Below are 19,156 nucleotides of genomic sequence, written 5' to 3'. Positions count from 1 at the left end.
GTGCTGTGAGGATACGTGTTGAAGGCCCTGCCGCTCTCTGTTGTTAATAAAGACCTGGCCCTGCAGTCGTGCCGCGGGCTGGCCAGGCCAGGCTCCTCCGCCTGTCTCCCCAGGCCCACCCCGGTGCTGGCCTCCCTTCTCCCTCCCTGGAGTCAGAGTTCCGCACGGCCCACTGGAGAACAGAGAAAGGCAGAGGGCATAGGCGGGTGAGAAGATGCTGTTTATCTTCAGTCACAAAAGTTAACAGGTGGCATGTGACTCCTCCCTGGCCAGGGGCTCAGCTCTGCTGTTCCAGAGGCCCATGGAGTAGAGACTGGTCAGCTCCGCTAGACTAACCTTGCAGGGACCCCTGGGCCAGCCTGGGGCCTCTGCAGGGCCTGCATCCAAGGCCTGACTGATGTGGATGGGGCTGCAGGCAGGTGTGGGGCTATCTGCCTGGTTGTTCAAGGCCTGCCCTCAGATGGGGCCCTGCCCCACACTCCAAGCAGGGTTTGAGAACCTATGAGATGGAGACATCTGTTTCCCAGCCATCCACTGGCCTGCACTGCATTGTGAGGGGAAAAGCCAGGGTGTCACTGAGGCCTCCAGTGCTGTTGGTGCCGCCTCCTGCCTGGCAGGAAGCTCTGGGGCCCCAGCTGGGTCTGCTGTCCACAGCCCTCCACAGCAGGTCCTGGTCCAGGCCAGATGGGTTCACTCTTCCTCCTCCCTGACTGCCCCTTCAGACCCTGAGGCAGCATATGGACAGTCCTGCAGGAATCTTGGAGGCCGCTCAGGTGAGGTGCCGGCCCTCTGGATCACCTCCATCCACCTGCAGGGGGTCCTGCTGTCAGACCTGTGGGCTGGTGCTCACACACCCTTCCCACAGGCCCCCAACATGGAGTGAGTGAGTGGACAGCAGGGCCAGCTAGGAATCCTGCCAGCCCTCCTGAGCAGGGCACAAGGAGACAGTGATGCTCCCACTGTGAAATCACCTCTCAAACGTATACTTGCTCTCAGCCCGGAAGAAGTAGATGTGGGACTTGAACTGCAGCTTGAAGACATAGTCTTTGTGGATGCCATCAGCTTCCGTGGCGACACTCACACTATAGCCCAGCAGAGGGAGGCTGGCCAGGGGGTGGTCGTCCTGGGAGACACATGGGGTTCTGGAGACGGCTTGTACACACAAGCCGCAGGCCAGGAAACTAGCCATCCCTGCTCCCTCCCCCAGAGAACCCAGGGGTGCTTTGCCATTGGGCGCTGATCTCTACTTAGAGACCAGTCCAGGCACGTTGCTGAGGCTGGCATGGCACTTGCAATCCTGCGGCCTCAGCTTCCTGCATTGTGGGGAACCCAGGCAGGCCAGGTGAACACCCGAGCGCCACCTGGGCCCTGGCTCTGTTGAGCACACCTACCTGATGAGTCTTATAAAAGAACAGACAGAAGTTGGTGAAGACCACCCAGAGCTTCTGCCAGCCGTCACCATTTTTGAACTTTCTCAGCAGATACCCTGAGAGTTGGTTCTGACAGCAAAAAAGACAGAGGGGCACGTCAGCCAGCAGCCCTTCCCACCTGCCTCCCACGTCCAGGCTCCTACACAGGGACATTAGCAGGACACACAGCCTGGGGACAGTGACCCCAGCATTCAGACTGTCCATAGATTCGCCCAACAGCAAGGAGAGGACAGGGCGGGGTTGGGGTGTGCTGTGTCTGGAAGGTGCTTCCGAGTGCTGGAGGAGGCGCCCACCCCCAGGTCAGGACCAGGCCCTGCCCCTCCTGCCCCAGGTGGCTCTGGGGCCTGTGTTCCACAGACAACTTCTGGAGATCAGCAGGGAGCTTGCCAGTTCAGGGGGAGGAGGACCCTGCTCTGATATACTGACAATGAAGGGCCAGGCCTCAGAACCTGCCATGTTCTGGCTCAACCCAGGTGACCTAGGGGAGTCCCTGGGCCCCAGCCCAACAGAAAGGAGGAGGTGGACAGCGGTCAGGCCTGGGGAAGGGTGGGCCAGAGTCCAGAGGGGGCTTTCCTCCATGAGTGCACCAAGGCTGCTGCCCTGAGGCTCTTCTGGGGTCACCCCCAGGACACAAGTAGAGGGGTTCAACTGGAGGAGAGGTTTCCCAGCTGACCTGCCAAGGACGAAGCAGGAAGCAGCTGGCTGTGGCCAGACCTGGTCACCTGGGACCCTCCTGAGGGCCTGCCCTTGTGGCCCAACCCTGCACTCGGGGAAGTCTTACGACAGCCATACCTCGACAGCGGCACTGTGGTCAGCCCTGGACACACTCGTGTTGCGATACCAGCACACGTGCATCATGGTGTTGGCCCGGTGCTGGACCTGCCCCTCCAGGGAGCCTCGGGTCCCCCGGGCATCTTCTTCAGACTCCTGCTCCGGTGAGATCTCATCAGAGGACCCTGAGGGGAGCCAGCAGTGTTGGGTGCCTCCCTCCCCAGGGCAGCTTCGGGAATGGGCTGTGGGAGAGCTGGGTGGGTGGGTCTGCCTGGTGGAAGGGAGCAGGCAGGAGGCCAGCAGGTTGATGGTGACCAAGGAAAGCCATTTCCAAAAAGCTCCCGGGGGCAGGGTCCTCGGTCATGACTCACTGGGGGCTTGCGTGCACAAGATGCCCCCTGGCAGCTCCGGGGACGGGGTGCTGCTGCTCCTGGCTGCTTGAATGGCAGCATTCAGGTCCAGCATCCACTTCTCCCTTTCCTGTCGCGTGCTGCAGGGCGGGAGTGGGCTCTGCTCATTCCTCCTGGCTCAGGAGGCCAGGGCAGGTGGGAGCACCTGTCCCAGGCCTGTGGGCCCAGAGCACTGTCAGAATTAGGGAGGAGGAGGAGGGAGGGCAAGCCCTAGAGGATCTGAACTGGGCTGGTTTGTTCCAGGAACAATGTTCTGACAATGATTCAGCTGTCGCTTCCTATGGGGGATGTGCCCAGGGCAGATGCCTGGCTGCTGAGCAGGAGGGGCTGCTCCTGAGAGCCCCATGACCAGGGAAAGGTGCCAGAGTGCCTGGCACAGGCATGCTGCCAGGTCTCCCCCTCCCCCCCCAGCCATTGGCACTTCCCCTGGGCTGGAGGTCCCAGAACACTCGTGCCATGGGAGACCAGCCACCATGGAGACCTGCTGGCTGGCCTGTCCCCCTCAGAGGCCCACCCTTGATGAGCATTGCAACACCCAGGGTGCAGGGAGTCAGGGGCAGCACTGTGGCTAGCCTGCAGAAGGTTCCTGGAGGCCCTGGGCACCCTGGGAGAGGACGCTTCTCTGGCTATAGAACTTGGAAGCAGAGCTGGTCTCCATGAGAGAGAGGAGACAGGTCACCCTCCCCTTAGCAGGGAAACTCGATGCACAGAGGGGACACAGGAGGCCCTTACCTGGCTGCCACCACAACTGTCTTCTGTGCTGCATAAATGGTGAAGCAGTGAGGAGCAGCCCATTCGCTCTCACTCTCCTCCACCTGTGGGTGAGAGGAGGCTGGGGTGGCACCACCAGGATGGGCCGGTGAAGCCCAGACCTGAGGATGGCACCAGCCAGGGAGCCCCTGCTGTCCAAGTCTGCGTGGCCACAAGGGACGTGACAGGTGGCAGCTGGTGTCCCCACCCTATGTAGCTGTCACCCAGGAGGACAAACTCTGGACCAGAGGGCACTCAAGTACTTACCGGTGGGTCCAGCACTATCAGATGAAAATCAAGCAAAGGAGAAGCGTTGAGCTTTTTCACTGTCAGGAAGGAGCTGCGGCTCACAGACCTCACAAGGTCAGATGCCAAGAGGAGCCTGCCGCAGCTTCTGGGCAAGTGACCCCAGGACATGATTCCAAAATGGACATCACCAGGAGAAGCCTGAGAGCAGACACAGCCACCCTCCCAGGAAGGCAAGGTCACCCAGGGATGCTGACGGTCTACACCAGGGGCTGGGGACAACGTCCATCCCGTCAGAAGGAGAGTAAGAGCAGTCTCCCAGGCTGAGGAGCACACCCATGCCACACCAGCACTGTTGTCACTCCTGCTGGGATCTCTGGACAGGCAAGTCATCAACGTGACTGACAGTGACTTTCTCAAGCCAGGGGCCATCATGGAACAGGGGCACACGGTGGCTGGCAGGATGGTGACCACTGACAGCACGGGCCACAGCCTGGATGGGGATGTGGCGGGGGAACAGCTAAGGGATGGCGTGACAGGGATGGGGTCTGAGAGATGCTAGGGGACAGCATTGATGGGCACAAGGTGGGTGGGGGGACAGGGCAGAGAACAGGACAGCTTGCCAGAAGGAGCCAGGGCATGAGAGCAAGTTCCCGTGTGACACAGGAGAGGGAGGGTGGAGGGCCAGTCTGTTGCCTGTCAAGGCCACCAGCAGGATGGAGTCAGCTGGGTAAGGCAAAAGCAGACTGCAGACTCGGCCAAGAGCACGTGCAGCCTGAAGCCTGGCCAGGCGGCGACCACAGGCTGCCCAAGGAGCCAAGAGCTCACAGAGAGCAAAGCTGTGCTGAGGGGCAGAGGGCCAGGGGGGTGCCCATGGCTGCTCAACCTGCCAGAGGGCAGCAGCAAAGGGGTGGACGTCCGTGCCTGTTGCTTTTTTCCTCTGGTGCTGGGTGTTTGACTGGGGGGGGGGGGGGCACTCTTCCACTGGGCCAGCTCCTCCCTCACTCCTTCTCCTGCTTTGAGACAGGACCTTGCTAAGTCACAGAGGCTAGCCTGGGACTGTCATGCTCCTGCTCAGCCTCATGGGTGGCTGGGATGCCAGGCGAGGCCATCGTGCCTAGTGATACTGCCCTTTCTAAGGCTGTGAGCAGACACATGTTCAGACCATGTTAGTGGACCTGGCCACCAGGGTCCCTGTCCTACAGTGACAGGCAGAGACGCACCAAGACCTTGCCAAGTGCCCCCCACTGTGGGACCTTGAGGATGCCCTAAGGTGTGGGAGAGCCCCACAGTGCTGTTCACCATCCTGGAGAGCCAGCTCCGCCTGGTGCCCGGGATGGGGGGCCAGCTAAGTGCGCTTGGTGTGCTCCCAGTCAGCACCGGCCCCACTGTGTGCGAGAGGACAGAGTGTGGGGAGAGGTTTGTGCTGCCATTGGGCAGTGACTCGGGCCATAAGCCTCCTGCAGGAGGGGCCACCTTGTGGAGACTAGCGTGGACACGTGTGGCCCCTGGAGGGCCAAGTGTTGAGAGATTTTATCTTACATTGTCAGTTATCTTTTCTATGATAAAAGTGTTTTATTTGTTTAAGTCCTAGGGCTTGAACCCAGGGGCACTTTTATCACTGAGCCACACCCCAGCCCTTTTTATTCTTTGAGACAAAGTCTCACTAAGTTGCTGAGGCTGGCCTAGAAGTAGTGATCCTCCTGCCTCAGCCTCCCACGTGACTGGGTCAAAGTATGGTTTAAAGTCAACTCTAAACCAATGGACCCAGTCCCCGAGCGGCCCCTGGTGGGCAGCAGGCCTCACACACCTACAGCAGGGCTGCCTTGGGGCAGAGCCATGAGCCTGGGTGGCGCAGCAGGTTCTGCAGGTGAGAGGTCACTGCAGGCAGTGTCCTGGGCTGGGTATGTGCTCCTGGCAGAGCACGGACATTGGCTGCTGGTCCTTCCCACTCCCAAGACGGAGGCGGGCGCACACGGAACCCACAAGGCAAGGGAGCCTCCAGAGCCTGTGACTGACTGTGCCAAACAAGGCTCTCGAGAGTCAGCCACCAAGAGCACTGGACCAGGCAGATGCTGACCATGTTGAAATGAGGCCTTTTCCTCTTGGCAGACAGTATAGCAGCATCAATGGCCAGTGGCTGTCCCAGCCCAGGAGTGTGCTAGGGGTGGGCGAAGCACACTGGTGACATGGACAGAAGCACCAACAGCCTGGTGTCCAGCCAGGGTGTGGACACACAGCTTGTGACTGTTGGAAGGGTGTTAAGGGCAGCTGGGCGGCTCCCAGTTCTGGAGGAAGGCTGTGTATGCTGTGTGTGTGTGTGTGTGTGTGTGTGTGTGTGTATAGGCAGTGGCCACCAAGGCCCGCTCTGTGCTGGGAGCCAGGACAGGCTGCCCTGCCAAGGGCTGAAAGACCCACCTGGAGGGCCGAACCCTGGGTCATTGAGGAAGCCCAGGTGCCACGAAGGTTTGAACCAAGAAGAGCAGCCCAGCAGGGCTCAGCCCCTGGGTTTGCTGCCCCATGAGACAGGCAGGGTGTGGGCACATCCCTGTGCCCTGGGCCAGCCTGGGGTCACTCACCAGCATGCCGCGGAGTGGAAGGAGACCCCGGATCCGGAAGTGGCTGGTCCCCGCTACACTCTTGCTTGTGTACAGCAACACATCTGAGAACTGAGGACAGGAAGCCTTAGACAAGTGACTGATAAATAAAGAGACAAAGTTTTAATGTCTTCATGGTCAGACTCTAGTGGACTTTAGGTGGCTACCATGTGATCATCACTCAGGGCAACCTGTCCTGGCCCCCAGCATAGAGGCTGAGTGCAGGAGGTGTTTTGGAGGGAAAACACTTTTTTTCATTCATTTGACCCAGCAGCACAGGAGCAGGCTGCCTGAGGGCCGAGAGCAAGGGCTCTGGCCGGTGCTGACAGGCAGCTCCCTGTCCCATGGTGATGTGGGCATCCCCAGCTGGATCCGGAAGCAGGACAACAAAGGAGACCTGGTGGGAACAAGGACAGCTGGCGGGTCCTCAGGCCTCACGAAGACAGTGCTTGTGGGTCAGCACTGAGTCCTCCTGCTCGCTACCAGACTGTAGGACACCCTACAGTCACAGGGGCCTGGACTGCCCCCACCTTTTGGCTTCTGATTGCCCGGAACGAGAACAGAAAGGGACTGGCCTGGAGGCCTCCTCCCCCTTGGGACATCCCCAAACCCCTGCATGGCCAGGTGCACAGGCTGCTGACAGTGCAGCCTCCCTGCAGAGCAGCACCCATTCCTCTCCAGGTGTGACTCAGGCTGGGGATGCGGCTCCAGTGGGCACGGGGCACCTACCAGGAAGAACATCCTCTGCTGCAGGCCCTTCTTGGTGAGCTTGTGCAGGCAGCCCTCCCGGATGAACTCCTGAAAGACAGCCACGGCACGCGCTGAGCCCCCTGGGCGAGGCCCTCTGGCAGGGCCACCCCACCTTTCAGCAGCCCGACAGAGCGGAGCCAGAGGCCGGGCTGCTGCATTCACTGCGGGGCACACGAACGCCACACAGCCCTGTCAGGTGGCCAGCAGCTGCACTGGGAGGTGTGCGTCGAGTCTCGAGGACACGTCCACACGTAGACCCCCCCACATGTGGGTGTCCACAGCAATGTCCTGCAGAGGAGGCCTGCACATAGGGCCTCAACAAGGAATGAGGCTCAGACACGCTGCAGAGGGCAGGAACCTACAGGAAGGGCCACTAAGTGGCCCCATCACACTGTGCGCCTAGAACAGGTGCCCCAAGACATCATGGCAGTGCTGCCAGGGATGGGTGTGGGACCGGGAGTGCAGGGACCCTGTCTGACCTGCCACAATCGTCCTGCATGGTCACCACATGATGCCCGGTGCCCCTGGCTGCCTCCCATGCAGCTGCTCAGCATGCTGTCAGACTGGGCATGTAGCCCGCTACCGGGTGCCAGGAGCACAGCTGACCATGGTGCCCTCTGACTGACTCTTAGGGCCATGCTGTTAGGAAGTTGCAGCAGGCGCACTGTGTGGCCCCGACCTGCCCACCTCCCCTTTGGCCCCCTCGTGGTGCCTGTGGTCAACCCTTCCACATGACAGCTCCTAGAGCGGGGTGACCCACTGCCCGGGGCTGCGCACACTTGCTGGGTGCCGAGTGTGTGCTGAATTAGTGAACACACTGAAGACCGCAGACCTGCCCAGCTGCAGGGAGGCCGCTGGGCTCCCTGGACAAACGCTCAGGTGGAACACAGCAGGCAGCTCCCACTCACCCTCCCGGGGGCGACGAGCCTGTCCACGCCCACCAGCTCCCGCTGCAGCTCCATCAGCTTCTGCAGGTTCTCCAGGCGGGTGAGGCTGTGCTGGAGCGTGGTGGTCACCTCTGTAATGGTCTTCAAGGCGTCTGCAAGGAGAGGGTCCTAAGCGCAGGCTCCAGAGTGGTGTGGACGAAGCCCCCCACTACTCCCTTGTGCGGAGTCAGCATATAAAAGGCAGTTTTAATCCGGGGCACGTCTCCTCAGCCCCCTTCAGGGACTATTGCCCATGGCCACAGGCACCTGCCCAGCAGGCACAGACTCCTGAAACCTCAGCATGCTCCCCCAACAGGGCCGGCCACCACCGCTGCTCAGTGGGGAAGAACAGGCTTTAGGAGTGTTCCTCAGGGAGAGGTGCCGAGGGACTCTGCAGCACGTCAGATGGACGCCGGCTAGACACCACAACAAGAGCAGCCACCCAGTCAGTGCCGGCCAGAGCTGCCGCTGACCTAGTCCTGCTCTCTGGCTACTGCTACCAGGAGCATGGTGATACCCGTCCCTTATAGGGACCCCTCCCCTTTGCAGGAACCTCTTCCTGCCTGGCCACAGCCCTCAGGGTCCCACCACCTGTGGCGGGACAAGGTCTACAGCCTCACCCAGCTCCTCCCCACGGCTGCCCACACTTCCCGAGGAGAGAGCCGGCTAAAAGGGAGGCACTGGGGAGGCCGTCTCCTGTCAGGACAGGGACAAGCAGCAGGGGTGCCAGCATGGTCCTCAAGTGTAGGGCCCATAGCTGGCATCTGCACTGCCCACGCTCCCAGCTCCTCCCAGTCAGCTTGGGCCGGCCGCAGCTCCCCCCTGGCCTCTTTAGCTCTATAGCCTCTATAGCCGGGTACAAGGCGGGCTACATGCCCAGTCTGACAGCATGCTGAGCAGCTGCATGGGAGGCAGCCAGGGGCACCGGGCATCATGTGGTGACCATGCAGGACGATTGTGGCAGGTCAGACAGGGTCCCTGCACTCCCGGTCCCACACCCATCCCTGGCAGCACTGCCATGATGTCTTGGGGCACCTGTTCTAGGCGCACGGTATGATGGGGCCACTTAGTGGACAGAGGCCATGGTGTGATGGGGCCACTCATGTGCTCATACACAGAAGCTCAGAGGCCAGGCCTATGAGCCTGCCTTGGACAGGACCCAGAGGCCGCCCTGCTCTCAGATGCTGTATCTAGAGGACACAAGGCTGAGGGCTAGGACTGTTGCTTGGGCTCTGTGCTGCCCTGGGGCTGGCACTGGAAGCTGCCGGAAGCCGGGCACACACTTCAGACCCGGTCACTGTGCCGCCCCAGCAGCCGAGGGCCAGCACGCTGTAGCCCTGACAGGTCAACACACTGCACACTCTGAAACCACAAGCCGCTTCTCCAGCCCCAAAGGTGCCCAAGTTCTCAGGAAGGCCCCGCAAGGCTGCTGGTCCACAGGCACACCTGGGCCTGCTCTCCAGACACAGCCAAGAGGGGGGACTGTCCACTCCTGCAGCCTGTTCCCCTGGCTCATCAGGAGGCACCTACTGACGTCATGTGGCCAGAAGGAAACGCCCGGCGTTTTCCATCTGCATTGTCGTGACAATGGTGATTTCCTACACTGGATCTAGGCTGGATCAGAAGTCGTGCGTGTTGGTGAAAGGAGTCCATGTGCGTCACCTGGCTGTCACTGGCCCAAAGCTACAAGTTTCAGAGCCAAGGCTTCCAGGACAGGAATACCCACAGGAGACAGGCCACTCTGCGGGGTGTGTGGCTGTGCACCTTTGGTGGCTCTGGGGCCCTGGGTTAGGCTGTCCCCTTGTGGCCCCACACCCCGTGGCTCTGTGCTGTTGACACTTGGGCTGGGAAGGGCCTGTGGTTGGTGGAGCAGGAGGAGGGCTACCTGCCTGTGGAGGCCTGCCCCCATCCCCTTCCAGCTGCAGAGAGGACCACTGACCACTCTGTGGCTCTCCTGGGTGGACCAGCACAGGGGCCTCTCCTGCCCCACTCACCGTGGCAGTCGGCATGATCCCGGTGGCCTGGTGGGTGGTGCTGGCACAGGCGGCTCAGCAGCAGACGGTAGCGCACCAGCCGCTGGAGGGGCTTCAGCAGGAACGTGCTGAGAGGCAGGTAGCAGACCTTCTGGAGCTCGAACTCTTGGTAGAGCAGCTCCAGCTTCCTGCAGCGCTTGGTGGCCTTGTCCAGTTCTGTCAGGACCTCGTCGTGCCTTTGGAAGTAGCTGGTGAGCTCCTGTGGAGACACAGAAGGGCAGTGTGCAGGGGAGAGCCCCAGGGCCTTTGCAGGCCTTCACACTCCACCCTGACCTGCTGCTCCACAGTGTGCCCGCTGCTGCTCCATGCCCGTGCCCACTGCCCACATGCTTCCTGTGGCCAGTGGAGGATGGCAGGGCTGCACTGACCTGGCAGGGCACAGCAGGTGAGTGCTGGCAGGGATCAGGAAACCCCATTCAAGCTCCACCAGGCCCTAGTGCCCCACCCAGGAGGTCCCAGCGTGGGGCTGGAGAGGCCAGTTACGTTTTTTCTCCAGGCTGAGAGTGAACCGGGGCGCTCTCCCGCTGAGCTGCTCCCCAGCCCTCCACAGATGCACTGTGCCCTGCCCCGGCCTCCCAGCAGCTGGTCGCCTCCATGCCTTACCTTTTTTCTTTCTCCCAGCACTAAGGACTGAACCCAGGGCCTCTCCCACTGAGCTGCACCCCAGACTTTTTTCCTCCTGAGACAGAGTCTCACCAAGTTGCCCAGGCTTGTGATCCTCCTGCCTCAGCCTCCATGTTGCTGGGATCACAGGCGTATGCCACCGCTGGGCCCAGCCACACCTGGCATCTTAATGACACGCCAGTGCACACAGGTTGTGACTGCTACACAGACCAACAGGTCAGACTAGACCAGTCCTCCTTCTAGAGGGCTTCAGTGGACATAAAGACAACCTGAGTGGTCTAATGAACTCGACTACCAGATGTGTGCCTAGTTCAATTTCCAGGTAATGCCAGTGCTGAGGGACACAACTTCCTGTTAACCTGGCACAGAGGCCCACCAGGGTGTCCGGCAGGAGGGCCAGGGGCAGGCTACAGGGCTTCAGATAGCCAGTGCTGGCTCTCCAGGTGCAGGTGTGGCCAGAGCCCCGGCTGCAGAGAGCCCAGGGAGCCCGACTGTGGTGCTGCCTCCCTGTGGGCAGCTAGAGGGACAGGGCCGGAGAGCCCCTCCCCTGGTGGAGCTCACTCGCTCTCAGGAGGACACCTGAGACAGGAGCCTGGCAGCCTTCAGCCTGGCAGGGCTTCAGCGTCCCAGCCCTGGGTGTTGGGGGCACCCTGGACTGCCCAGGGTCTGCCATGGCTGTTCTCCAGGAACACAGTGTGGGAGCTGCTCTGAAGAGGGGTGTCCTGAGACGAGGCCTGTCCTTGGGAGGGCCAGAGCTGCTCGTGTCCCGGGACGAGGGGCCCGTGTCCAGGAACTCACCTGGGCGTCCTGTGGTGGGGCAGTAGCCCCAGGACCGCGGAGCTTGAGGGAACCCTTCTGAGGATGCTGTCCTGAGGGTCCCTGAAGGGGACCCTGCTGTGGAAGAAGCCACTTGGGGGACCCTGTCCCAGAAGAAGGCTCTCTTGAGGGGCGCTCGACACTGGGTGCCCCACTTTGAGGGAGCACACGGGACGTGCCTGAGAGGACAGGGGATGGGGAGAGGCTCGGGCTCCCCGCAGTGCCGGGGACAGCCTGAGTCTCCATGGAGGCCTGCCTACCTTGAGCTGGCGCATGGCCGGAAGCAGGACGTCTCCGATGCGCTGGTGGTCACCTGGCGTGTTGGTGCCGGGGGGAACCTCCCTGGAGGGCAGAGGCCTGTGAGGAGGCTGCATGGCCAGGGGCTGAGAGGCCCAGGGCCTGGGCCTGCAGACACTGAGGCGCCTGCCTGGAGTTCTCTGGACGGTGTGGCAGGAGAGCAGGGCTGCACACTGCCCGCCCCCAGGGTCCACGCACACTTCAGGGGGGGACGGCCCCTTGAGACAAGTCCCTGAGTGGGGAGTCTCTGAGGGCAGTGGTAGTGACCAGAGCATGGGCCACGGGGTGCAGAATTCAGGGTGTAGGCATTGCCCCTGCAGGGCCCACAGCCAAGGTCCAGGGTGTGCAAGGGTCTAGGACCCGGGAGTCGGGAGATGGGGGGCCGGGCAGAAGGCACTGTTACCAGAGTGCCAGCCTGTGCTCCACCTCGCGCAGGAAGCCTCTGTGGAACTTGTAGACGGGGTCGATGCTGGAGAAGAGCAGGGTCATCAGGGCCGCGGACATGGCACCCTCCTTGGCCACGGCGCTGCGGAACCACTGTGGGAGGAGGCGGGGCTGCTGGGGACCGAGAGGCCAGGCCTGAGGCCCATCACCATGGGCGCCCAACACGGGGTTCCACCACTGCCCGCGGGCTGGGCTCAGCTCCAGCCCTCCTCTCCACTGACCATCCAGCTTTCAGAGTATCAAAGCAATTCTGGGCCAAAGTTTCAAAAGGAGGCCTTCCCCAAACTCTGGCCCAGGGCTTGGCTGTGACTCCTCCAACCTCTCCTCAGTCCTGCAGACTGAGCCCAGAGCTCACACGTGCATGGCCAGTGCTCCAGCACCACGCACACTCCCAGACTGTCCCAGCTTTTGAAGTGGGTGTGGTGGCGCAGGTTTGTAATCCCGGAGACTCAGGAGGCTGAGACAGGAGGAGTGCAAGTTCAAGGCCAGCTTCAGCAACTTAGGGAGGCCCTGTCTCAAAAGATAAAAGGGTCTGGGACATAGCTCAGAGGTTAAGTGCCCCTCAGTTCAATCCCTAATACCAAAAAGAAAAAAAAAATTGAGACAGGGTCACGTTAAGTTGCCAAGACAAGGCTTGAAATTGTGATCCTCCCTCCTCAGCCTCCAGAGCCACTGGGATTCAGGAGTGGCCACCACACCCAGTGACATGTGTCTTCAAGCACATGTGCACATCACATGGTCGTCAACAGGTGTTTTTCAGGATGGAGCCTCTGTGTATGTTTAGATTTAAGAGGTTAAGAAAGTCACAGTGACAAGGACAGAGGCGCATACCACAGTGAGCACTTCTAGATCCTTCAGATACGTCCGTTCTGTAGCAAGAATCTCCTTGGCTATGAAATAGGCCTCGTCTTCTGGCATGAGCTGAAAGAAGCAGAGGCGGCCATGAGCCTGTGTCTGAGGGATGGCCAGCCTTTGACTGCAGGGGCCGGGGTTGTGACACCTGCTTTCTTCTCAGCCCCGTCATGGGTCTTGGCTTGGATTCTTGCAGGGAATCCCTGCCAAGCACCACAGGCACAATTCGGCCCCGGGGGTATCTCCTCACATGGTTTCTCATTTTGTGTTATTCTCCTGGAGAACAGAATTGCTGTTCAAGCCTCAGTAAGCTTCACAGCTGGGACTCATTCCGGTTGGTGATGGGATTCCTGTGGACATGCCGTAGCCGTGGTGCAGCTGGTGGGCACAGCTGTGGGTGTGTTGAACAGTGTGCATGAGGGTGAGAGAGACAAAGTCACTGAAATAACCAAGCAATACCCTCTACAGCCTGAACGTGGCCCAGGGGCTCCAGGTCTCCGCCCGGCCATCTCCTCCTGCGTGCTGGCTCTGCCCCGAGCCTGCTCAGCACACCTGGCCTTGGGGTGCCGGGTCCCATCCTGGGGCCCCCCAAGCTGACAGCCTCTGCTGGCCCTGCACAGTGCCTGTTTTCACAGCTCCTCTTGACCACAAGGTTCCTTGGGTGGACCACTCCTCACCCCCTCCAGGCAGGCACCTGGGATGTACCTCGAGTCCCTGCCCACCAGGAGCTGGCCACAGGAGAGGAGCAGCACTCGGAAATGATGAGGGCGCCTCACGCCCCTGCAGAAGGTGCATGGAGACCAGCAGGCCCAGCAGGTAGATCCTGTGCTGCAGGGAAGGGGCAGCTCCAGGGCAGCCCACGGAGCAGGCCAGAGAGGAACGTGAAGGGGCCGTTCGAGGGGCTCCTGGGGAGGCAGGCCATCTGCCTTCTGGGTGGGCTGGGAATGCACTCGGGCCCCAAGGTGTGAGGCGAGCAGCACAGAGGGCGGAGCTGTGGGGGCCTCTACACCAGCCCAGGGAGGGGACCAACCCAGGTGGGATGCACAGCAGGCCTTGGCCTAAGCCAAGGAGAGACCAGACCATAGAGGGAGGTCCACGTGGCTTCAGAGCAGCAAGAGGGTGCAACACAGAAGCCAGGTCCTGCAGAGGAGGTCGGAGCCATGTCTCCTCCTCTGTGCACCTGCCTAGTCCCAGGTCGGCTGTGACAGCCTTCAGAGCCCGGGGACGGAAGGCGACAGGTGTGTCCACCTCAGGGGTGCAGCACCCCAGGGAGGGGAGACCACAGCCCGCAGAGCTGGGCCCTCCCTGCCATCCTCTCCTCTCAGCTCTTCCCAGGTGCCTGGTAGCCAGGTGTGGCCCTGGTCCTGCCATTTCCCTCTGGAGGCCCCAGCCACTCCTGGGGTGCTGGCCCTTCTCTCCAACCCCCCAACCTTCACACTGTGTTTTTTGTGCTATTAAAATTGACTCATTCAAATTAAAATTCAGTAAAATCTCTTTAAAAAGTCCTGTCACCACTTGGATTGCTACGTACCCTGGGGTCAGCTCTGTCCCCAAGAGGTCCCACCTTCCCAACAGGGATGCCAAGGTTGGATGCCCCACAGCTGAAGGTCCTGTGTCAGGACACCTCTCAGAGGTGACGATAAGGGACTCCTCCTCATCGTCACCTCTGAGAGGGGTCCATAAGCAATAGCCTGACTCCCAGCCCCAGCCCAGCTCCTGGCCCTGGGACAGAGATGCCCACACAGTCCAAGGAGAGTCACTGCTGGGCTTCTCTCCCCAGTGCCACCCCACTGCAGGGATGCCCAGGGGAAGGTGGCCTGTGGCCCATTCACCCATGGAAGCCCAATCAGGGGCAGAGAGCACTGGAGCCACAGGGGTCTGCCCCCGAGCCACAGGCCAGCCGGCTCCCAGCCAGGGGCACGTGGGTGTGCAAGGGCCTCTCAGGAAGCAGGGTTCCCACAGAGCCTTGCCACCTGCCTCCACAGGAGGTACCGCACAGCCTCCAGCCCCAAGGGCCAGTCCTCACCAGTCTCCACCAGGAAGGCGGGGGGGGGGGGGGGGCGGCGGCACTGGGCAGCCAGGGCCTCCTGACACAGCTCAGCAGGCAGGTGCACACAGAGGCTTGAGCAGGCTGGACTCTGGGAACATGTCTAACCTGTATTCCCTGAAGCTGCTGGCCCTGTGGGAGAGTCCCCATGGAGTCTGGGCCAGCCTCCCCTGGACCACACACCTTGCTGGGACCCTGGTTCTCAGGACCAGCACAGAGGGCCTTCAGGAGCTGCAGGCACACCTGGGAGCTGCATCGACCTCATGGCCCCACAGGCCAGCAAGCCACTGCCCTGGGGACAGTGTGAGGGAAGGGCACCCACATTGGAGATGGGCCTTGCTGTGCAGACCCAGACATGTGGAAGGGCACCCTGCTGTCCCTGTGGAGAAGTGGCCGCGGCAGACCCAAGCCAAGGGCTCTCCCTCTGAGGTGGTCCTGTGCCCCATCTCCTGTCCTGTGGTGACTCCAGGCTTCTCCTCTCTCAGGGCCAGGCCTGTGGGCCCAACACATCATCACCCTACAAATCTGAAGAGTCTCATTTTGTGACACGGTAAGTGACAAACTAAAGCTGTTTCAAACACACATTTTCTCCAAGCCATTTTTGTTTTTGAACCAAAGAAACATTGAAATAAACATGTTGTTGAGTTTCCAAAGTAAACAAATCAGCTGTCCACAAGAAATCCCCTCACTGCCCACACCAGCTGTCCATGGACATCCAGCAGCCTCTCAGAAAGCATGGGCATCTGCCGTGGTCTGACTGCCGGGGAGCCTCAGGCCCCCGCCTGGAAGGTGCAGGCACTGTCCCTGCATCCCCAGCCCTTTTAAAGCCCAGAGGCCTTGGGCCGGCAAGATGGCAGGTATGAGCCACTACACCTGGAGGATCCCTTGTCCCCCAGGGCCAGCACCGTCCGGAGCTCACTGCTTTAAGCTCATTTGTCCCTAGATCTTTCTGGTGTGCTCACCTGCAAAACTGCAGCCCTAGGTGGGCCCAGCTGACAGCCTCCCACAACACTGCCCCAGCTGCATGGGGAGGCCAGGAGAGTGGAGGCCGCCCTGGCCACTGACAGTCCTCCTCAGCCCACGATTCAGAACTCCTCTGCTTGCTCACTGTCTACTGCAGACCCAGTGTGCATCCTCGGCAGATACCCACGGGGCAACGCAAGCCTCAGTCTGCCCACTGCACTGCCCACATTCCCTCCCCCACTTGCCCACCAGGCCTCACCTCCGAGAACAGCCTGACCCCGGTCAGCCCCCACCATGCCGAGGTCTTCTCCCAGTGACTCCACCATCAAGGTGGCAGGAGGAGGAGAGGCTGGAGGGTGAGGAGGGCAGGCAAAGTTCCCAGGCCCCGCCTGGCAGCCAAGACTCTGCAGCCAGAACTGTGGTTGAATGAGAAAGGGTGGAGAGTCCCGGGCAGATCCCAGCCCCGTCCAGCAGAGCTCCGTCCAGCAGCTCCCCAGCCTACCTTGTGCAGAGGTTCCTCCTGGTCCTGTGTCTGGGCTCCAGCAGCCTCACTGAGGGCAGGGCTCAGGAGGGGGCCCAGGCCCTGCTCGGCTGGGCCCAGAGTGACCTGCAGTATGGGGTGCAGGCTCAGGGGGCTCCTCTGGCTGGAGGAAGAAGGCTGAGCACCGTCCACAGAAAGGCCTGGAATGAATGGGGCAGGTGAAGTGAGATGAGAAGGCTGGGCCCTCGTGCGCGAGAGGCCTTCTGGAGAGAGTGGGGACGCCTGTCCTGAAGTGAGATAGAGCTGGGCAGAGGGCTGATGGCCAGAGAGAGGTGTGGACCCAGGGCCCTGAGCAGGTTCCAGGGCCTCTCTCTGCTCTGGAGATGGACTGTGATGGGTCTCCCCAGGAGGTCAGCACCCAGGCCAGAGTCAGAACCATCCCCCAGGCAAGTCTGGGCCAAGTGCATCACCATGCCCACCATCTCCAGTGGGGTTGTGCACGGGCCCAGCTTCTGGGGTTTGCATCATGAAGACTTTGAGGCTCATCCCGCAACAGGCAAGGGATGCTTCCCCACCCGCTGCAAGCTGTGCTTCTGAACAGAGAGGCTCAGCCTGAGCCCAGTTCTAGGGAGACCACTGAGGGGCTCTCTTCCTCAGTCACTGCAAAATAGAGGTTTCCTTTTTGTTTTAATTCTCAAAGGTGTGTTCCTACTATTTCCTACGGGAATATCAGTAATTAGGTGCCAAATTTTAAAGATTTTTATTTTTACTTTTTTTGGTATCAGGGATTGAACTCAGGGGCACTTGGCCACTGAGCCATGTCCTCAGCCCTATTTTGTATTTTATTTAGAGACAGGGTCTCACTGAGTTGCTCAGCACATCACCATTGCTGAGGCTGGCTTTGAACTCATGATCCTCCTGCCTCAGCCTCCCGAGCCGCTGGGATTACAGTTGTGCACCACTGCGCCCCAGTGAAGACCTATTTAAAGCAGGTTTCACAGGAGAAATCTAAATGATGTTTAGAAGTCACCAAAGGTAGGGCTGGCTTGTGGCTCAGTGGTGGAGCACCTCATTAAAAAAAATAAATAAATAAGGGTATTGTGTCCACCTACAACTAAGCATCTATATATTTTCTAAAGTTACCAAAGGTAGACCTGTGTCACCTCCAAGGAGGTGCACTGCCACGGCACCTCACTATGAGGGTGGGTCAGCTTGCAGGACGCTGGAGAGGGGCCCCTGCACCCCACCCACGCTGGCCGCCAAGCCAGCCCTCCACTGAGGCTGGAGCCCAGGGCAGTCACCGAGTGCCAGTTTCTAAAGCCAGTCCATGTTTTGTTAACGCTGCACATGTAACTGAGCAGGGCAGCTGCCTGGAGGAGAGCAGCGGCATGCGCAGGTGCACTGGCTGCCACACGGCAGCGCCCCAGGGTGCCGCAGTGCAAGAGGAAGGCCTCACTTCCCATTGACAAACGCAGACAGCTGGAAGACCTTGCCCGCAGCGAGGAGTCCTTGGAACTTCTCTCTGTGACTTCCACAAGACACATTTACACACAAGGAAACGCTGACAAGGTCTAGTCATTATCACCATATGAAGTTACCAAGGACCAACTTATCAGAATGTGCTTTTATTATGCATTTAGTTAAATATGCTCATCAGTATCAGTGACCTCAGAGATGCTGTCACTCCTGGAGTCAGAGGAAGTGGTGCTCATGCCACCCTGCAGCACGGTCACCTCTGTGCTGCGGAGACGCCTTTCCTCTTTCCTAAGCCGCACCATCTAGGATCTGTGCCCCCAATCCTTGCCCCTGATTGGACAGAATGGCATTATGAGGTCGTCACCTTAAGGAATTAGAATTCAGAGAAAACTCTAGATGCTACTAATGACTTATTGTTTTGGTGCTGGGGTTTGAACCCAGGGGCACTTAACCACTGAGTCACATCCCCAGCCCAGTTATTTTTTTATTTTGAGACAGGGTCTAGCTAAGTTTCTTAGGCCCCGGCTAAGTTGCTGAGGCTGGCTTTGAACTCACCATCCTCCTGCTCAGCCTTGCTGGGGGATTACAGGTGGGCCCCACTGCACCTGGAAAGCCACAGTATTTTGTACTCATCACTTATGAAAATAAGTCAAAGCTTACAGGTGTGGTGGTGCACACCTGTAGTCCCAGCAACTGAGGCGGCTGAGCCAGGAGGATCCCAAGATCCAGGCCGGCTTCAGCAACCTAGGGAGACCCTATCTCTAAGATGTAGAGAGACTGGGGACGTGGCTCGTGGTTAAGTGCCTGTGGGTTCAACCCCCACTTTACTCTGCACTGGGTTTCCCTGAAGGAAGTTCAACCAAGGGAGCTGCAGACTCGACTGTGTCTGAGTGGACTGGGCGGGTGTGGCCTGGGCTGCTGGCTGGGTTGGCAAACGGGCTGCAGCCAGCATAGGGAAACAGGGTCATCGCAGCAGAAAGCAGCCTTTAATGAAGACGTCCTCGTGGAAGGACACCCCCCTGCAGAGTAGACTCTTCATGCGGAACACACCACCTCGGGTTCTGTGGAGGCCGAGTCATCATAGGATATTATTGTGGTAAAAACTTTCTATTTCACAAAACTTGTCAACTCGAAATTTAGGGAATGGATGAAATGTATCACAAATGCCATTTAACATTTAAAAAAATTGTTTGGCAAAACTTATAAATCATACCTACTTCTGATCACAGCAACACACACCCCA

At 59.9% G+C, this 19,156-nt stretch overlaps 1 protein-coding gene across 5 annotated transcripts in view; it reads right to left on the bottom strand.

Annotated features, from left to right (window-relative positions):
- Positions 1–202: 202 nt before the first annotated feature.
- The window catches only part of Farp2 (FERM, ARH/RhoGEF and pleckstrin domain protein 2), a 96,727-nt gene continuing 77,773 nt past the window's right edge, over positions 203–19,156 (bottom strand). For all 5 annotated transcript variants that reach the window (XM_026414786.2, XM_026414791.2, XM_026414790.2 and 2 more), the window contains 14 exons: positions 16,459–16,637; positions 12,926–13,015; positions 12,054–12,187; positions 11,614–11,695; positions 9,875–10,112; positions 7,863–7,993; positions 6,934–7,002; positions 6,187–6,276; positions 3,344–3,426; positions 2,573–2,691; positions 2,223–2,386; positions 1,392–1,499; positions 972–1,123; positions 203–808 (listed from right to left, as the gene is read on the bottom strand). In XM_026414786.2, coding sequence (XP_026270571.2) covers positions 691–808; positions 972–1,123; positions 1,392–1,499; positions 2,223–2,386; positions 2,573–2,691; positions 3,344–3,426; positions 6,187–6,276; positions 6,934–7,002; positions 7,863–7,993; positions 9,875–10,112; positions 11,614–11,695; positions 12,054–12,187; positions 12,926–13,015; positions 16,459–16,637 — 1,757 coding nt within the window. In that variant the 3' untranslated portion in view covers positions 203–690. The remainder of the gene's footprint in view (positions 809–971; positions 1,124–1,391; positions 1,500–2,222; positions 2,387–2,572; positions 2,692–3,343; positions 3,427–6,186; positions 6,277–6,933; positions 7,003–7,862; positions 7,994–9,874; positions 10,113–11,613; positions 11,696–12,053; positions 12,188–12,925; positions 13,016–16,458; positions 16,638–19,156) is intronic.

The sequence above is a fragment of the Urocitellus parryii genome, chromosome 1 (genome assembly GCF_045843805.1).
Source record: "Urocitellus parryii isolate mUroPar1 chromosome 1, mUroPar1.hap1, whole genome shotgun sequence".
Taxonomy (NCBI): domain Eukaryota; kingdom Metazoa; phylum Chordata; class Mammalia; order Rodentia; family Sciuridae; genus Urocitellus; species Urocitellus parryii.
This window is presented reverse-complemented; position numbering and strand designations above follow the sequence as displayed.